Below are 20,833 nucleotides of genomic sequence, written 5' to 3'. Positions count from 1 at the left end.
ATAAAAGTGGACATCTACGAATTTGCAGGGCTCTACCAACTGAGTTTGTTGAGTCCTGCTGTACCAGCACTGAGTATTCAATACAGTATAATTATCTTAGTTTTGATCCAGCGTTAGGGTGCTTGACGAAATGGTAACGTTGTGTATGTATGGTTTATTGTTAACCTTACATCCTATTTTGCTACTGCCTAGGACAGTGGGGAAGCAAAAATTTCATAGGAGTTTAGTATAGATCAAGACTCTGACTATAAATCTGTCAATGTCTCAGTCCTGCCTTTCTGTAGTTCCTGGAGTTACAAAGAATTGGACACGTCTGTCTAATCAGAAGATGGAACAACTTGATTTTATTTTAGAACTTGTGTTGCCTTACCACTACTTTTGGTTCCATTTGCATAAGATGGAAATATAATGAATGCAATATCTCCATCAATGTTTTTATGCCAGGTGCAACTGAACCAATTCACAAGAATCCAGAGCGCATTCTGCAACATATCCTAAAAAAATATTTCTAAACAATCTTATAGAAGCAGGAGATAAGTCCTGGCTTTTCAAATGCGGGGTGCAGGCAACAGGAAAGCATCTGTCAGATTCATCTTCATCTATGTTTTATTGGAGACTTCTCCCCACTATACTCATTGCAATAAGTGGAGTTACTTCACTCCACTTTCATGCATGTGAAAAGTGCTCATTGTGCAGGCTCCGGTAATCCCTTCCCTCAAGACCACACACAAATACATTTGGGTACAATCCTGACATGAAGAGTCTATAGCTCTCAAGCCACTTAAAGTTACAGCTTCCAATTTTAGATTGATATGGAAATGGTGTAAAGTTCCAGAGAATGCTGCCCCAATAGATAAAAGTATGTGTTAATACAGGGGTAGGCACCTTTGAGGAAGTGGTGTACCAAGTCTTCATTAATTTAAGGATTCATGTGCCAGACCGGCAGTGCGGGTGGCAGATGGAACCCCAGACCGGCAATGGGCTGAGCCGCTCAGTCTGCTGCCGATCTGGGGTCCTGGCCGCCAGCCCCGCTCAGCCTGCTGACGGCTGGGTTCCATCCATCCTGGCTGGCAGCAGGCCGAGCAGGGCCAGCGGCCGGGACCCCAGCTGACAAGGGGCCGAAGGCTGGAACCCCAGACCGGCAGCAGGCTGAGCAGCTCATCCCGCTGCTGGTCTGGGGTTCCAGGACGGCTGTGGGCTGATCAGGGCTGGTGGCCAGGACCCCGGCTGGCAGCGGCGTGCAACTAAAAATCAGCCCGCGTGCCGCCTTTGGTACGCGTGCTGCAGGTTGCCAACCCCTGTGTTAATATTTGTGAAAAGCCAACGAAGTGAGGAAACAGAGGGGGAAATGCTATCATTATCTCATCCAACTGTACCCAAGAATTGCAGAGTTCTCATTGCTTATAGGATGTGTATCATATCCCACGTGTGACATTCCATGTGTTACTTTCCCACACCATAGGAAAGTAGTCTTGAGGTAGCAATCTTGACCAGTATAAATCAAACTTGAAGATTCAGGATAGCTGGGGGAAGAAGGAGGTAAAGACTAGGCCAATACAATATATGGACACTTCTCTACCACCCAGTCTGTTCACTTATACTACCACATACCCAGCTGGGAAGAGCAGCTGAATTGGAAGGCAACAAGTTGTTGTGACTTTTGTTAGTGCCAGTATGCTTCAGAGCTTTCTAATTTCACTCCTACCCTGGCAGCTCTGCACCTCCTCCCTTCCTTTATTCTGCTTTAATCCTAGCAATGGAGTGGAGTAAGGCAGGGAAATTACTAAGCTCTGAAGAGTGATTCAAAGAGGCTTGCTACTTTCAACTACAGCTACTCCCTTTAGCTGGGGAGTGGAACACCATGAAGAACATGTGGAACAGAGCACCAAGAGGAGAAAAAAAGCACTACGGGGAAGAGACAGGCTGAGGGGAACAAAGGAAAGGGGGAGAACAGGTGGTAGCAGGTGGGAAAAAACATCAGAGAGAATTAGAAAAAAAACAGCAAAGAAAAGAGAAGACTATGAACATAGGAGAAATATTTTGTCATACCCTTCATGAAAAAAAGGAAAAATTAGAAACCAATAACTGGCAATATCTCCAGGAGCAGCAGATGTTTTTCTGAGGATGGGCCTAAGACAGCTGTTCTCAAACTGTGGGTCATGACCCCAAAGAGGGTCGTGACCCCATTTTAAGGGGTCACCAGGGTTGACTTCAGCTCTGGCCTTGGGCTCCAGCCAGCCTAAGCCTGAGCCCCACCGCTCGGGGCCGAAGCTCAAGCCCCACCGCCCAGGGCCAAAGCCCGAGGGTTTCAACCTTGGGTGTTGTGGCCCAGGTTACAGGCTCCCTGCTGGGGCTAAAGTCCTTGGACTTCTGCTTTGGCCTCCCCGCCCAGGACGGTGGGACTCGGGCTTTGGCTTTCACCCCCTCCACCTGGGGAAGCGGGGAATCGGCCTTTGGTTCAGGCTTCAGTCCCGCCTTTTGGGGACGTGTAATAATTTTTGTTGTCAGAAGGGGGTCATGGTGCAATGAACTTTGAGAATCCCGGGCCTAAGAGATTTAAGAAATTATGCCTTTTTTCAGGAAGGCAGGGTCTCTAATAATAATGGACCCAATTTCCTCTGCAAGATTTTGCCAGCCAAGAGGTTCATGGATCCAAGTTACAGATTACAATACGAAGTTATTATATGTATAGCACTAACAGTGTGTTAGTAGCTTTGCTGATAGCTGTGAAGACAAGGGCTCTGCCCCATTTAGCTTATTGTAATCGAAACCAGCTGAAATTTAATTAGAAAAAATAAAATTTGTAACAAATTTATTTGAGTGTTTGTAGCTCAATACTTACGTTGTTTTATGCTTTCTATGTTTTTTTTAAACAAGTACTTATTACATAAAACAATGAAAACTATCAATATTGGTTACCTTAATTTATTTTCCTTGTGTTACAACTACAAAAACAACCTCAAAGCACATTTAAAACTGAACAAAACCTCCACCCACTGCCTCCTGTGCTCTCATTTGGACAAAGTATATTGGCTTTATGCTCTTAAATGCTCCATGTTAAAGTTATCACCATGTATGCAAGTGCAATTGAGTATCTAAATTCAGTTTTAGCCTACAACAGGATTTTCTTTTCGAATACAGTTCCAAGTTATTGAACGAAATTTGCTTTTGCTCTGGACAATAAGCAGAACACTATCTTATTTACTACAACTAAGGAAGATATTTAAAAACTTTAGTTTTTCAATTAAAATACACTAACTTATGAATATGTGAAAAGCTATTTCAGATATCAGCGCTGGGCCTACAATATATAATGGACAATGTGAGAATAAAACTGCCCACATGAAACCCTACTGAAGCCAAATCAAGCTTCGCATGGGTGTAGCTGTCCACTTTCATGTTGTCCCTCACAGGACTGGGACCTTATTTATTATATAAAAGGTTCAGCCATCTAATAACCTGATTGTAATAAAAGAAACTGCCAGACTGTAGCGAACAGTACTGCCAAAATACAAAGTAAGTGATTTAATGTATTCTGAAAAAAATTGATTAAAACATTAATTATATATCTTTCTTGATTGTGAGATCTTTTTTAAAATATACATAGTAGGCAGAGTTTAGCTACTTCTGACTGATGCCATGCAGTTTTGATGTATCTTTTAAAAACATCTACATTGATTTTCATCTTTTCCCTCCCCTGAAAAAAATAGAAAGGAAGTGAACAAAAGCCTAAGAAGTTCTCAATGATACAATAATTCAATGACTGAAGATCAACAAGCAGCAATACAAAAGTCATAGGATAGACTTTCCATTCCCAACCATCATGCCATTTCTTCTTCAATCAAATTTCTTATGTGATCAAGTTAAATAATAAAAACAACATTTTGTTGCCACCTACTCGGAAATGTCTTATTTATAAATTCTTTTTTTATCTCCACTGGCTGGATTTTTCCCTGGTGTACAATTTTAGCTAAATTGCATCTAAACACCAATTAATACATTACCCATTTTGTTTTTCCCCTACCTGGCATACATTTCAGGAGCTTTGCATTGCACATATGTCCTTTCCATATGTCTGTGAGAATATATTCCATCCGCTTTGCTCGCCATAGGAAGTTAAACACCCTTAGATAGTGGCTCATGCACTCTCGTGTAAATACCTGCAAATAAAATCAATACAGCAGCTTAAAATAAAATTACCAGATTTACTATCTGTTTGTTTGGTTTCTTTAAATCTTTCTATGCTATCCCAAGCAATGTATTCAGGTTTTACCAGAAGATTACAACAGGAAATAAATCCAAAGCTCTAGGGAGGTTATTCCCTCTATGCAGGGAGCTGATTTGGCTCAGTCATCAACTGCCCCAGCAATGAGCAAAACACCATTATAAAAGCTGAATCAGAAAAAAAAATAGAGTAAAAGGTTCCACTACACTAAAATAAAGTCAAAGTCTGGACTGGCTCAGGAGGACTTCTCAAAACCAAGTGATCAGGCAAGTCTCCAGGATCACTCTGTGCCACAATAGTCATAGGCTGTGGTACAGGGTTAATAGGGGAAAAAAGATTTTCTATAGTGTGCAGAAACTGCCTCAAGGCAGTTTACAGACTACAATGTCAAGTCAGCAATGGTGTATCTAAGGTTGCCCAGGTGGGCTCTAGAGCACTAAAATTGAAACATCCCTTTTCAGTCCCAGACAACCCCAACAATGGAACAAGCCTTGACAGAGTTTCTTTACACTGGACTGTGTAACCTTCCCTATGGTTGTCAATACAAATAAGACACTGATTCCTTTTAACCCGTTAGACTTTCTTTAGACCCTTAAAGAGACAGCAAGAGCTGATCTGAATAAGGTAACTTCCAGACCTCTTTTCGGACACACACAGAGCTCTTTCAGTGTATGAAGATATTTTTCTCTTACTTCATTGGGGTGGAAAGGACAGGAAGAGAAACTGGCTGAGTCAAGTGGGAAAGGGAACCCATCTTGGGAAAGACACCAGGAAAAAGCAATGATTAAGCCTATCCCAATAATAAACCAGTGATAATCCATACATTAAAGAGCATAAGTTTCCCCATATACCCATCATCAAGCAGATAGCTGCCAGAAAAAAGATTAAAGGTGAGACTCTCTCAGATATTCCTAAGGACCACGTCACAGATTGGCTGGCCCCTTAAGGGGAGAAGCACCTAAGATCACCTATGACAAGCTTAATTCATTTTCCAGGTGAGAGGAATGAAGATTCTGTGACAAGTGGATCAGGTGACCAATCAAGCCTGTAATTAGGGAAAAGAATGTGGGAGAGGGAGAAGCTCAAGTGGGAGCCTGTAACAAACCATCTAGGATAGATGGGAAGGTTAGGCAGGACAGAAGCATGGGTGCCTGGCTTGAGGAGAGAGAGAGAGAGAATGGCTCCTCCACAGAGGAAAGGGACTGTTTGGATGATAACCCAGCTCCAGGAAGGAGAGCTGGAGGGAAAGAAAGACTGAACTGTGATCATTCTCCAGGAAGAAGGGCTGAGGCCTCCTTCATTATGGAGTTCATTATGAAGCACCTACTCTTCCTAACCCTGCCAAAAAAACCCAAAAAAACCAGCATGTGGGAGTGGGATGTGTAGCCCATGAACCCCTCAATGCCAACTGGCAAGGTGGTTACAAGAATATCCTGATTCTGTTATCAGAGTAGCAGCCGTGTTAGTCTGTATCCGCAAAAAGAACAGGAGTACTTGTGGCACCTTAAAGAATGATTCTGTTATGTACATTCTGGGTCACCAAAGAATGGCACATGGGATCTTACATGAAAGCCAGGATCGCAATGGTTGTTAATAGCGTTGTGAGATGTATGTACAGATGCTATGTAAGGGGTTACGTATGTATGTATGTATTAATGTACAGTTGACAAATGGATTTTCTGACAGAAAAGTCAAGATCTCTGTTGGCATGTAAATTAAGCATTGTAAGCTACCACAATGGAGAGTCATTTACATATGAAGTCAACAGAGGGGCAACACACCAGAGAATAAGCCACAGAGGGTTATCCTGACTGAGTACAAACAAGTATCAGAGGGGTAGCCGTGTTAGTCTGGATCTGTGAGTACAAACAATAAACTTTGGGGGAATATAAAGAGAAGGCAAGGAACACACCCCTTTATCCTGAACCTAAGGAAAGTAATTGGGCAGAGTGATTACATTCATGAAAATTGGATCACAGCCAGCCTTGGCTGAAACACTACAAAGGACATTTGGGGTGAGATAACAGGCTAAGCTAAGGAAGGTTATGTTTAGCCTCTAGAAAGCTTGTTATAATTTTGTTTTGTATGTAACCCTTTTGTTTCCACTAACCCTACTCACCATTTCTTGAATCTTTGATGGCAAACTTATTTATAGTGAAAACAATACTATATCTTAGTGTTGTGGTATTATACAGGGAGCTAATCCTGAGTTGAATCAAACAGGCTGGTGTGTACGTTGTTCCCTTGGGGGCAGCAGGCCCAGTATTTCTGAGAGTGTTCAGTGGAGAAGGGGCTGGATACTACAGGAGAATGCTTCAAAGGAATTCAGCAACTGGGGTACACCTGTTAACCTGCAAGCCAAAGGAAGGCATAGCCCAGATGAGACTGCTTAGGTGGGTAACAGGCTGATGATGTCAGTAAAGCACAAGGAAGGCACAAGCAGGTTTCCCTCACACTGGAGCCCCAACAGGGGGGTGGTAACAAGGTGGTGCAAAGTCCTGGATACTTTGAGAACTGTCACAGGAGGAATCACCAAAAGAAAAAAATAATAGACAAAAAAACCTAAGACCCAGATTTCAGAAATGCACATGCTCAAATGTTGTATGTCTATTTACCACAACTGAATGTGCAATCCTGGTAATTGTGCATATGCCATTTGGAAAATCTGGGCCCAAAAGCCCAAGTCCAGCCCTCTTGCTTGGTTCTGTCCACCTGCTGGAGACAGGAAAACAATTAAGCAGGATTGGCCAGATACCCTCTTTATAGGAACAGACATGTCATAAGAACTTTGCTCCCTCCCATCTCCAAGTATTACGATCCGTACCAACTGTCTAGGCTGGTCTATGGACACTGGAGTGCTAAGTCATCCTTTTTGCTTAATCTCAACTGTTTTATCTGCAGATGCAAGAGGAGAATCTCTCTCTCACACACACACACACACACACTCCTGCAAGTTAAAATATAGTTGAACTGTAGTCCATTAAGAATAAAAGTCTTATGTATACAGAGATCTGAAGCACTAGCAGAGATATTTTCTAATGCATTCCTGAGCAACACACAGTGCTTGTCTAAAGCATTTTCCTCTTGTTAACTGAAACAGCAACTGCAAGCTTTCCAAGTACTAACACAGGGGTAGGCAAACTATGGCACGTGTGTCAAAGGTGGCACGCAAGCTGATTTTCAGTGGCGCTCACACTGCCCGGGTCCTGGCCACCGGTCCGGGGGGCTCTGCATTTTAATTTAATTTTAAATGAAGCTTCTTAAACGTTTTAAAAAAACCTTATTTACTTTACATACAAAAACAGTTTAGTTATATATTACAAGACTTATAGAAAGAGACTTCTGAAAACGTTAAAATGTATTACTGGCACGTGAAACCTTAAATTAGAGTGAATAAATGAAGACTCGGCACAGCACTTCTGAAAGGTTGCCGACCCCTGTACTAACACAACACTTGGGACTGCAGAAATGTAGCATTTTCACTTATCCAGAGTATACCTACACTGGACATGCTTACACCATATGTATTTTGATTTTTACATTTGCAACAGTGAAGAGGCTCCTATAACACACTTTAAGACATACATGAACAAAGATCAACATTACTATATTGTTATATTCTTGACTTGATTAGGAATAAGATATATAAATGCATTAAATGTTATATGGGTTTCTATACATTAGATTTACAGATTACTGTATGATAGTAAGTTACATCACTTAAAAAATTTCCTATATTTCTATGGATGCTCTTGCCATTTTCAATTTATAGCAGGACCATAAAGCTCCATTTTTGTTATGGTTCCATCACTATTCCCATTATAAACACTTGGGATCTGTCAGACCAGAAAGCACTTCTCGTTCTTGGGAGGTTCTGAGCACCTTTCAATTCCTAATAAGATAACTGGGAATTAAGGATGCCGAGCACTCTCCTAGAAGTGCTCAGTATTTCTTTTGTTATTCACGTGGAGTTTTAATATTCCTCTTCAAATGTGACCTTCAAGGGTCTCCCAAACAAAGGCTTGCTGGCTGGCTTCCCTGTAATTTAAAAATGAAGTGACATTTTGTTCAAAGTGCTCAGTAAAAAACAAACTCAGGATCCACTGAGACTTTAATCCTTCATAAAAAGATGCTAAATTTTCTACACTGGTTCCTAAAAATATCACCAAACCTAGTTTCTAGTGGATAGCTGTACACCTCAAACCCCTCACACCCAATTTTCCTCCTCTACTCAATGAGCTATTCTAGAATAGCAAAAGAGTTGCAGATATGGGAACTATGGTGCATTTGTGCAGGAGCCTGCATCCTGGTTGATGCATGGGGGATAGATAGCAGTGTAGACCATCAAAAGTATCAGAGCCACCCAGAAAAAAGTTCCAGGAAAAGAGACCACATTTCTGTGTATGTTAAAAGGAACTCACTGGAATCTAGAGATTTTACTCTGGATGAAATAGCAGGGGCTGGTAGGGATAAGAACTTAATTTTTTCAAAAGGTATTTTAGTCAATAACTTTAACGTTTAACAAGCAAGCAGTCATATGTTTCACTGGCAACTAATGAACTTAAAATATTTGATCCCATTATTTCTAAGTAGTAGCATTTAAATTTACAATGAACATAATATTACTTTTTTATGTCCCGTTTAAATCAATTAAGTTAGGTACATTCTATGTGTTTAATTTTCACCATTTGACATTACCATTTGGAGAAACATGGTGCAATTCTCAGTTGTGGTGAAATGACTTTCAACAATAATACAGACGTTTTCTGTGTATCTGTTTTTTTCACTTTTACAGTTCCTGGTAAATTTTTTGTTTGTTTACATAACTTTTTACCTTTCAAAGCGGTAGTTACAGAAAGGTAGACAGCTGAGCAAGTAATTAAATTAAGGGAGGTGGTTTGAAGAAAAAAAGTTTATATGGATGAGTAATTAGCAAAAAGAATCTGCCCCAAAAGGATGGGGAATGTGAGAATGGATGAACAAATTAGAGGCCCAGAGAGGTATTTTTCTCCTTTCTCTAACTATACATCCCTGTAAAATACCTTCTGCTGGTCGCTGAGACCTCGTTTAAAAAAAACAACCCAAAAAACCCTGAAGTTCTTTACATACGGTAAAAGCATTTTGAACAATAGTGCAACTATTTTCTCATCAGTTTTAATGAATACTACATATCAAATTTAACTAGTACAAATAGATGCCCCTAAACATATTTTACAGTTTCTTGCAAATTATCCCAAATTAGTTGCTACAGTCTAGAAATAATGGCAGAAAATGAACAATCCATTTATTAAGTACTTGCTAAAATCTTGCTGGAACAAATGAATTATTTATTTTAAGTAATGAATGTTTTAACTGTAGCATTTTAGCAGTCATTAATAATTTAGAGAAATTGAGATTTTGGTTGAACTATTAATACAATGGGTGCATCTGACATGCCAAATAATCTCTTTAATCATCCATTTCTAGAGTAAAAAGGCTATTTTAATAACAAAGCATTAAGCAATCTAAATGGATATCTGAGAAATCCACACAAACTACAATATAAAGCCTTACCGTTGCAATTGGCCCATCCACATGATAGTCTAGACTGAAGACATCCCATCCAGTATCACCAGGAGATACCTATATGAAAAAAAATGCTACATTTAGTCACATACCAAAGTCTGCACATTGCTGAAATCTTGTTTACCGTTCCACCAAGAACTATGAAAAAGCAGTTACGTTTGCCAAAAATGGCTTCTAACAATATATATTATATTGATAGTTTTCACAAAGAAATACAACAACAACTTTGTTTCGTTGGTTTAATAACATGTAGATTAGATATCTTTTGAGGCTAAGCACCACATTCCCCCACTAAACTCCCATAATTTACAGAAGCATCTCTGATGCAAGGCTGCCCCAGAAAATATTCACTGTTCATTTTCTTCATGATTCCATACCACCAGTGTCACAAAGACCCTGCCTCTGTTCTCAGAGTGGTGACTGAAGGAGCTAATTTCACCCCCCTGATTCTGGACTACCATCCCCTGTATAAACAACAGCAGACCGCTCCCTACTCTCTCTCTTTCTTATACTGCTAGTGTTAGGGACCTTATATCAGCAGAGGATCAAACTTGCAGAGGTAATCTTACACGTGTGGGGTGGGGAGAGGAGAAAATGGTGTAGAAGAAGGCTGTGTCATCCACCAGCTTTACACCAAAGATTCACTCTAATATTAGATGAGTAGAGGCAATTCTCTGTGGGGAATCTCCAGCCAGGGTAAGGCCAGTTTGTGCTGTGTGAGCAATACAAAGTAACCTTAGTGGACAGAAGAATGTGACTCAGCATGAATAGAGACTAGAAGTTCACCTGATGCTGATCCAAGAGCTAATTTTAGATATTTATACCCAGAAAATAACTTTCATGTCAGAAACTGAAATGACACAGAGTACCTCCAGTAGTCTAACATCCAACCGTTTGAGGATCTCAGGATTATCAAACTGTGCATTAGTTGCCCTGACAGCTGTTTCCAGGATTCCTGTCAGATTATGCTGATACAAAGTGGTAGCTGGTCGGGCAAGCTCTGGCCTAGAGGTTACAAAATAAAGTCATTATATACAGTTTATGACATTGTATAGTATTTACTTTGCATTATGGTAGCAACTGCAGTGAGTTTGTACAACAACAACAACATTTAAAAATTTCTCTCCAAATTGTACTTTCAAAATTAAGGACAACATTCACTACCTGAACGACTGAGAAATGAAAGATTAAATAACATTGAGAGATTTTAAGTAATTTGTCTATTTGTGTATATAACACAAACATCAGTGCTAGTGCTAGATTTATTACCATTTGATGCAATTATTTTAAAGATTATATTAGTATCTAACATAAAACTGTTCTATAATTTTAGTCACATTTACAACCAGAATGATCAAACGTTTATTTGTATTGCATTAATATGAAAGCTACAACCAGCAAGCCACTAATTTTAGTTAATGGTTATGCTGATGAAAGTATCTAAAGCCCATAATCCTCAATTTAATAGGAACTTTTTAAAGATCTACATCAAGAGGTTGTTTTTTCCCCACTAGAAAGTTCCTCACTATTTATGTGTCAAATGCAGTATTGATTCTATACACCAGGGGTCTCAAACATGCGGCCCGCGGGCCGCATGCGGCCCGCGGAGCTCTTCCCTGCGGCCCGCGAAGCTCCCCAGGGGAGCTCCGCAGGGGCCCCCAAGAGAAAAGCGGAGGCTCCCGCCTCCGCCCCTCTCCTGGAGCCTCGGCGCATAGAGCGCCGAGTCTCCGGCTGAGCCCCTGAGCCCCGCCCCGATCCGAGCCGCGTGGGGAGGGGGCGGGGCTGGGAGCTCTGGGCTGAGCGCTGCGCTCGGCGTGGAGCTCCAAGCCCCGCCCCCTCGCCACGCGGCTCTGAGCGGGACCGCCGGAGACGCGCTCGGGTAAGGGGGGGGGGAAAGCGGGACCCGCCGGGGCCGGGCCGGGGGAAGGGAAGCGGGACCCGCCGGGGCCGGGCTGGGGGGGGGGAAGGGAAGCGCTCAGGGCTGGGGCAGAGGATTAGGGTGCGGGGGGATGAGGGCTCTGGCTGGGGCAGAGGATTAGGGTGCGGGGGGATGAGGGCTCTGGCTGGGGCAGAGGATTAGGGTGCGGGGGGATGAGGGGTTCATGATGTGGGGGTGCTCAGGGCTGGGGCAGAGGATTAGGGTGCGGGGGATGAGGGCTCTGGCTGGGGCTGAGGATTAGGGTGCAGGGTCCTAGTGCCTGCCCTCCGCCAGTACTGGCAAGGCAGGCTTCCCTTACCCTGAGCCTCTCCAACCCCAAACCCTCAGCCCCAGCCAGAGCCCTCATTCCCCCCGCACCCTAATCCTCAGCCCCAGCCCTGAGCACCCCCACATCATGAACCCCTCATCCCCCTGCACCCTAATCCTCTGCCCCAGCCCTGAGCACCCCCACATCATGAACCCCTCATCCCCCCGCACCCTAATCCTCTGCCCCAGCCCTGAGCGCCCCCACATCATGAACCCCTCATCCCCCCGCACCCTAATCCTCTGCCCCAGCCCTGAGCGCCCCCACATCATGAACCCCTCATCCACAGCCCTCACCCCACACTCCAAACCTCTTCCCTAGCCCTGAGCCCCCTCGCATCATGAACCCCTCATCCACAGCCCTCACCCCACAGCCCAACCCTCTTCCCTAGCCCTGAGCCCCCTCGCATCATGAACCCCTCATCCACAGCCCTCACCCCACAGCCCAACCCTCTTCCCTAGCCCTGAGCCCCCTCCTGCATCATGTACCCCTCGCTCTCAGCCCCACAGCCCTCCTATCCCCAAACTCCGTCCCAAAGCCTGCACCCCCACCCCCTGCCGCAGCCTGGAGCCTGCATCGAGCACAGAGCCTGCATCCAGACCCCCTCCCCCACCCAAACTCCCTCCCAGAGCCTTAGGCAGTAAATCTAAGTGCGTGTTTTGTCCTTTGAGTGAGGTGCATTACTGAGTGTATATATTTATTAAAACTGCGCGCGCTTAGGGGAGGAGGTGGAGAAGAGACAGGGCAGGGGCGGGGCCTCATGGAAGGGGTGGATTGGGGGTGGGGCCAGGGGCAGCAAGGGGGCGTGTCAGTGATGCGGCCCTCGGGCCAATGCACTAGTCCTCATGCGGCCCTCGGGGTCATTTGAGTTTGAGACCCCTGCTATACACCATCCCTAGGTTTTTTTGCTGCACATTTGCTTTCTTAAAAAGTGCAGTGGACACATTACATCAATAAAAAATGTTGGCCAAAGCTGTTTTTGATGTTTATCAAGTTAATGGAAGCTTTGTAATACACAATCTGTTTTGCAGAAAAAGGAGAGCTGCTTAATGGATTTTTTTTTCTCTCTTACACATGAAATTTCAGCAACATGACCACGAACTAAAATAAGACGCTATGCAAGTATGCTTCTCTCTTACACATGAAATTTCAGCAACATGACCACGAACTAAAATAAGACGCTATGCAAGTATGCTTCTTACGAACTCAGCTGGGCACTTATGCCTGCAGTTGAGGGAGCTAAATGTTAAAGTTGTGAGCTATCAGTTGAAGCTGTAATCATAAATATTAACACGCTAAACATTTGCGGGGGGGGGAAGAAATCAAAGAAATACGCTTAAAAGGATGTAGAAATGTTGTGTTTATAGCAGTGCTCATGAGCGGTTTTTTTTAAGAGTACTAGAAAGAGAGACAGAATTTAGAAATCACAGAGCACAGGCACTGGAAATGCAGGCAGCCCAGGGCACATCAGGAGGGAGAGGGTAACAGCAGTTCAGCTTTTAAAGATCTTGATATTCTTTTGTACTTGCTACTTACAGGAAAAACCAAATTTCAACTAATATTAAAAGGTCAAAAAATCCAGTCTAATATTTTGTTCAATCTAAGGATGTCTAGGTAACCCTTATAATAATAAAATATTAGCAGCATTAAAATGTTTTTTTTTTTTAGAAAATGATCTGTTGTACATTTGCAAATATTAGAAATGTCATCTTACTTAAGCAAGTCCATTAAGTGTCTTATAAAATCTCCTTGACCGAGAAGTAAGTAGCGCCTCATAGCCTGCATGTGCTCCAGTAAATTGTATTTTTTATTGAGAACATCCAGCAAGTATTTGCTGGTCTCAAAGTAAGCTGCATCGATTTTTCCCTGAAATGCATTTTCCAAATCTGTGAACAAGTCAGCAGCTGCAAAACCAAAAAACAGAAAATACAAGGATTATTAATATACGTATGTAAGAAAAACATTGAAGATGAAAAAAATGATACAAATGTAGAGGTATTACCACTTCCACAGATTCTAATTCTCTATTTCTGAACTGACCTATCCATGAAGCAGGTCTGGAGTAGCCCGTACATCAGTGTCAATAACATTAGGCAAAGATCGCCAATATTGACCTTCAAACTAAGAACTCATACTACTTCATAATTTTTACAGCAAATATCTGTCTACTTTCTCCAGCTGCTATGATATTGCAGTATTCAGGATCACACACTGTTCTGCAACAATCCAACAGAACATACGAATAGGATGTGTATGCAAAAAGGGACAAGACAAAATGTGATGGCTTTAAATAAAACAAGTCTTTAAAAGTTGAGAGAGTTGTGGGTTAATAATGTAAATAACATTTTAAAGAGTTAAATTGTAATCCTGACATTCTATTTAGAGCTAAAAAACACTAGTCAGACCAATGAAATTGTACAAAGGGACAGAAGTTATAAACAGTGGCAGAAATGTAACAGTGAGATTTAAATGTGGGGGAAGAGGTAAGCAACCAAGAAATGATATACTTGGGGGAAATAGTTGAAATACATACATACCAGGAAGGAGAAACCTAGGGCATGTCTACACTTACCGCCGGAGCAATGGATCCAGCGGGGGTCAATTTATTGTATCTAGTGAAGATGGTATAAAATCGACCGCCAAGCGCTCTCCCATCGACTCCAGTACTCCACCGGAGCGAGAAGCGTAGGCAGAGTCGATGGGGGAGTCAGCAGTCGACCTACCGCAGTGAAGACACCACAGTAAGTAGCTCTAAGTACATCAACTTCAGCTACACTATTTTCACAGCTGAAGTTGCGTAACTTACAGCGACTTAGCTCTCCCCCCCTCCCTAGTGTAGACCAGGCCCTAGGAAGCACCACTGTTGCAAGAGACTTAAGTGTGAGTGGAAAGCAAATTCAGTATTACTGATCATGAGCATGCAAAAAGCAAGCATCAGGCTAAAAAGTCATAAGATTGACTAAGAAGTGAGATTTTTAGAAAATAAATGTATGGTAGTTTATATGCCTTCTGATGATTGAACCTTTAGAATTCACATTCCAGTTTCTCTCTACAATCACGCAGGCTAGAAAATTACTTTTTTTTTTAAAATGAAAGCTGAGATTCTCATGTAATCACATGAATCCAGGAGCTGGGGCTTTAAGGAAAAACACAAAATATCACAAGACTTACAATAAAAAAGTTACTAGAGTTAGCAGCACCAAAATTAAATGTGGGTTTTCAGAGGCAAGGGCAGAGAGGGAAGGAGGAGTGACCAATATATATTTCAAAACTGCAAGGGAATCACATCACTACATGAAGCAGCAAAGAATCCTGTGGCACCTTATAGACTAACAGACGTTTTGCAGCATGAGCTTTCGTGGGTGAATACCCACTTCTTCGGATGCAAGCATTAGTGCAAGCATCCGAAGAAGTGGGTATTCACCCACAAAAGCTCATGCTGCAAAACGTCTGTTAGTCTATAAGGTGCCACAGGATTCTTTGCTGCTTCTACAGAACCAGACTAACACGGCTACCCCTCTGATACTTGACATCACTACATGACTGTGGTACAACTGAACCTGGAATATTGTATTTATAGCCTTCACATCATATTACCATTGACATTGATGAAATTCAGTGAGAAACAACAAAAGTTACCAAGAGACTAGATTACATTTATAAAGAAAGATTAAGGAATAAATATGCATAACTAGGTAAATGACAAAATGTGTGTGTGGTAGAGCTATAATAGTCTACAGATATTTTAAGAATAAATGGAGAAGAAATATTTAGGGTGATACAAGGGACTGAAACTAGAAGAACCTGAACAAAAGTAAGAAAGAGAACATTGTGACAAAATTTGAAAAATTTAAGAGTGAAATATGTTAGAATGAGATTCTCCAATGGGAAAAGGTTGTTACATTTAAAGTTGAAGTGGACAAAGAACACCAGAAAGTGAATTGTAGGGAATAATCCTGCATTGTCCAATGGATGGAGTTAATGAATTAAGCATGGCAAGTTGTTTGTTTTTGTAAAATAAGAAATTAGAATCTGAAAAGTGGGAATAGTTAATTTAATAACCTGTGGAACTCTCAGCCACAAGACAGAGCGCAAGCACTTAACAAGAGTCCAAAGAGAGCACAGATTATCCAACAAGTTCTTGGAATGCACTGGAGACAACTTTTTATTATAGAAGGTGGAGAAAACTACTATGGGAGAAACTATTCTGGATTTTATTTTGAGAAACAGGAAGGAGCTAGTTGAGAATTTGAAGGTGGAAGGCTGTTTGGTGAAAGTGATTATGAAATGACAGATTTCATGATTCTAAGGAATGATAGGAAGGAAAACAGCAGAAGATAATGGACTTCAAGAAGGCAGACTTTAATAAACTCAGATAATTGGTAGGTAAGATCCTGTGGGAAGCAGGTCTCAGCACTGCCGTCAAGATGTTCACAAGGGAGCGGGAGGACCTTCTAATTTTCTTCACCTGGATACCCAGGTTCTGAGCTACTCTCCTTAGGCACTTTGGATGCACCTTGTAATCCTCTTGCAGGGGCACAATATCAGTTCACGTGACTGCTTCATCTGGGGAAGAGGAGGAAGACGCCTGAACCAGCACAGGGCCCTGCTCTTTGCCCTCAGCACTGGCCGGGTCCTGCAATACTCTCTCTTGGTACATGGTACCAGAGCCTGGATCGTGTTCTGGTGGTGGAAGCAGTCTGGACTCCGAAGCCACCGAATATGACCTCTTGGAATGGGAACCTGCCTGTGCTGGAAATGCCCAGGGATTCCAGAAAGGCCATTGCATGGGGAACTGCCACTGTCCTGGTGGCCACGCCAGAGGTGGTACCCTTTGTCTCTGGTCTATAGCAGGACAGTGTCTACTGGAATGGCGGTGACGGCTTCTCCGTAAGACGCAAGACTCTGCCTCTGAGTTAGTCTCCGAGGATTCCTCCCAAGACCAGGGTGGAGCGGTGCCGACTGGTGCCGGTGAGCATTGCCAGGAGGGAGAAGACTGGGGTTGGGCTATCATGACTGGTTTCCCCTTCGAAACTATTTGAGGCCTCTAGCCTGCAGAAGTCTTTCCAGTCAGTTCCACTACTGACAGCTCCTGTATGGCAGAGGACATTGGTACCAGTAGTGTGAACAAGTCCCTCATCGTTTCAAACACCTCCAGCATTGACAGTACCAGCAGAGTCGTAGGGCTCCAGTGCCTCTCTCATGGTGGCAAGTCTACCAGTGCCAGACTCAACGGCTCCCGTTCCAGGACCAGAATCAACAGCGTGGCATGGGTTATCAATGCCACAGGGGGGGCCTGATACAGGTCGTACCCTGGCAGTGTCCCTCTGTTCCACTGACTCAGTGTTGGTGATCGGCCTTCATCGGTCTTCCTTTGCTTCTTCCTACACACCAGCAACGGTGAAAGGTGCCTCGGCTCTCTCGCCTGCACATCCTTCTTTGGCACCGGGGTTCACTGACAGTGCCGAGGTTCCTTACTTGCGGTCGGAGCGTCTCGTCTCGGTGCCAGAGCTAGAGAATGGCACTAGGTGTAGCCAGAGTGCTCCTTACTAAGGCCAGTGTATTCAGTGCCAAGTCCAAGTGGCCCGGCTCTAATGGAAGTCAGAGTGCTGCCTCCGTGAAGACAGAGCAGAGTCTAGCATTTCTATACTTCTTTGTGTGGGGCTTAAAATCCCTACAAATCTTGCACCGCTCCTGCATGTGAGCTTCTCCCAGAGACACTTAAGACGACTGGAATGCAGGTCATTTACAGGCATAAGCTTGAAACACTGAGACCAAGGCATGTCCCAGTGCTGGGGGTGGGGAGGGGGAATTAACCCCACTTAGCGGGGTTCTTAACTAAACTAACAACTGAAACTTAACTACTAAATTTAAATTAACTATATACAACAGGCCTGCACAACTCGTAAAGCGGCGAGGGCCGCACAACTCCAAAGAAAACAGCCGAGGGCCGAAACCTCCCGGCTCCGCAGAAACACCCCGCCCCAGGGCCGTCCAGCCCTGCAGAAACAAACCCTCCTTCCCCAGCGCCGCCCCACCAAAACAGCTGTGGGCCAAAAAGGAAGGTTGGGGGTGGGGAGGTGATAGTTTACTTTAAATCAACCGGGGGCTCCCAGCAGAAGAGGTGGCTGGGAGCCCTCAGCGTCAAATTAAAGGGCTTGGGGCTCCGGCGGCTGGGGGAACCCGGCAGGGCCAGCTCTAGGTTTTTTGCTGCCCCAAGCAAAAAAAAATGTGGCTGCCCCCCGTCCCAGCCCTGGGCTCCCCCCTGAACCCCGCTGCTGCCCCAATCCTGGGCTCTCCCCCCACTGACCCACACCCCCTGCCGCCCCAGTGCTGGGCTTCCCCCTTTCCTCCCCACCAGTACCCTCCCCCCACCCTGCTGCTGTCCCAGCCCTGGGCTCCCCTCCACCAGTGCCTCCGCCCCCCCCACACCTCCTGCTGCCCAAGCCCTGGGTCACTGGTAACTCGCTCCCAGGGTAGGTCATTCAGCAGGAATTTTGGATGTGCACAAAAACACAGACAGGATTGGTTCCCATATGGTTACAAAGCTGCAGTAAAGTGGAACAATTTTCAGCTTGTGTGATTGGAGGATATCTGGATGCATATTATAAGACTGTCCTCCATAAATGAGGAAAAGTTGAGGTGCCTTTATTATTCTTTTGTTCCACTCTTTCTATGGGGAATTTGCCAATGCAATATCTTTGTTTGTTTAAAAGGAAGACAGTAAGGCAATGGCTGTTGAAAATAGCAATTCCAATCCTAATAAGCATTTCTTGCTCAATTTTATCCTACTTTTTCTACAGCAAGTTACAGTGGATCAGTATATTTGATTTGGGAGAAATGAAGTAACAGCTGCCCAAACTGAGCTTGAGCACTCCTGAATTTTGAGGTGTTCAGATCTGGAAGGCAGGTGCTGGGGGGGTGGGGGGGCTGGGAGCTCCGCGGGGGAGCATGGCAGCAATGTGTCTGGAGCTGCATGGAGCCAGACAGGCTGGTCTGAGTGGCACGGTAAGGGGGCTGGGGGTTGGAGAAGGGGTAGGGGGCTCCAGGGGGCAGTCAGGGGACAGGCAGCAGCAGGATAGGCATGGGAGTCCCAGGGGTTTATCAGGGGACAGGTAGGCGGTGGGGTCCTGGGAGAAAGTTGGGGGGGGTCTCAGGAGGGGGCAGTTGGGGACAAGGAGAAGGGAGGCTTAGATAGGGGCTGGGGTCCCAAGGGGCAGTGGTCTTGGGAGGGGGCAATCGGGGGACAAGGACCAGCGGCATTTAGATGGGGCAGGAGTCCAGGGAGAGGGGTATCAGGGGACAAGGACCAGCGGTGTTAGATAGGGGGTGGGGTTCCTGGGGGGCAGTTGGGGCAGGGGTCGGGGAGGGGGCAAACAGCAGCCGTGTGCTGGGATTCAAACGGCTCTGGGTTGCCCGCAGCCGCGGGAAGCGCAGAGCCCTTTAAATCCCAGCCGCAGCTGAGATTTAAAGGGCTCTGGGATCCCCGCGGCTACCAGCAGCCCAGAGCCCTCTGACTCCTGGCCGCGGCTGGGATTTAAAGGGCTCTGCGCTTCCCGCGGCTGCGGGCAACCCAGAGCCTTTTGATTCCCGGCCGGTGCTGGGATTTAAAGGGCTCTGGGCTCCCCACCGCTGCGGGCAACCCAGAGTCCTCTGACTCCCGGCCGCGGCTGAGATTTAAAGGGCTCTGGGCTCTCCGCGATTGCCGGCAGCCCAGAGCTCTTTGCTTCCCGGCCGCGGCTGGGATTCAAAGGGCTCTGGGGTGCCCGCAGAGCGCCGTGTGCGGGGGATTTAGAATCCCCTCGCGGGCCACACAGTGAGGGTCCGCGGGCCGCATGCGGCCCTCGGGCCATATGTTGTGCAGGCCTGATATACAATGAGAGAGAGAAAAGTCCACTGAGGAGTATTTGCAGCAGCGAGAACAAGTCGTAGTTCCAGTGACCACCTTGGGCGCTAAGAAGGAACTGAGTGGACGGCGGGGTCCTTTATACAAGCACTATGGGAGCGCAACTCCAAGGGGCACCAGAGCCGACAGATACTGCTGAGGGAAAAAAAAAAACTTTTCAAGCACTGCCGCTGGATATATATGAGCAAGCACTTGAAGAAAAATTACTTGGACAAGTTAGATGCCTAAATCAGCAGGGCCCTGAAGAGCATCCTAGAACACTTAAGAATTGACTCATGAGAGATTCTCTCTGAAAACTCAGAGGCAGGAGAGAACCCAGAGGACTGGGAAAAGGGCAAATATAGTACTTATCTATAAAAAAGGGAATAAGGACAACCCCAGGGAATTATAGACCAGTCAGCTTAATTTTGGTACCCAGAAACAGCAAAGAATCCTGTGGCACCTTATAGACTAACAGATGTTTTGCAGCATGAGCTTTCGTGGGTGAATACCCACTTCTTCGGATGCAAGCAGTCCGAAGAAGTGGGTATTCACCCACGAAAGCTCATGCTGCAAAACATCTGTTAGTCTATAAGGTGCCACAGGATTCTTTGCTGCTTCTACAGAACCAGACTAACACGGCTACCCCTCTGATACTTGGTACCCAGAAAGATAATGGCGCAGATAATCAATCTGTAAGCACCTAGAAAATAGTACGGTGAGAAGTAACAGTCAATATCGATTTGTAAAGAACAAATCATGTCAAACCAACCTAATATCCTTCTCTTACAGGGTAACAAGCCTTGTGGATGGGGGAAGCAGTAGAAGTGATATATTTCTACTATAGTAAGGGTTTTGATACTGTCTCACGTGACCTTCTCATACACAAACTAGAGAAATACAGCCTAGATTAAT

General features: G+C 44.6%; 1 protein-coding gene across 1 annotated transcript in view; it reads right to left on the bottom strand.

The window, feature by feature from the left end:
• The window catches only part of TUBGCP3 (tubulin gamma complex associated protein 3), a 109,675-nt gene that overhangs the window by 16,705 nt on the left and 72,137 nt on the right, over window positions 1-20,833 (bottom strand). Inside the window, exons 14-17 of the mRNA XM_045007590.1 lie at window positions 13,748-13,937; window positions 10,660-10,795; window positions 9,779-9,847; window positions 4,025-4,160 (exon numbers count right to left, since the gene is read on the bottom strand). Coding sequence (XP_044863525.1) covers window positions 4,025-4,160; window positions 9,779-9,847; window positions 10,660-10,795; window positions 13,748-13,937 — 531 coding nt within the window. The remainder of the gene's footprint in view (window positions 1-4,024; window positions 4,161-9,778; window positions 9,848-10,659; window positions 10,796-13,747; window positions 13,938-20,833) is intronic.

The sequence above is a fragment of the Mauremys mutica genome, chromosome 1 (assembly GCF_020497125.1).
Source record: "Mauremys mutica isolate MM-2020 ecotype Southern chromosome 1, ASM2049712v1, whole genome shotgun sequence".
Taxonomy (NCBI): domain Eukaryota; kingdom Metazoa; phylum Chordata; order Testudines; family Geoemydidae; genus Mauremys; species Mauremys mutica.
Note: the sequence above shows the minus strand (reverse complement) of the source record. Positions and strands in the feature narration are given on the sequence as shown.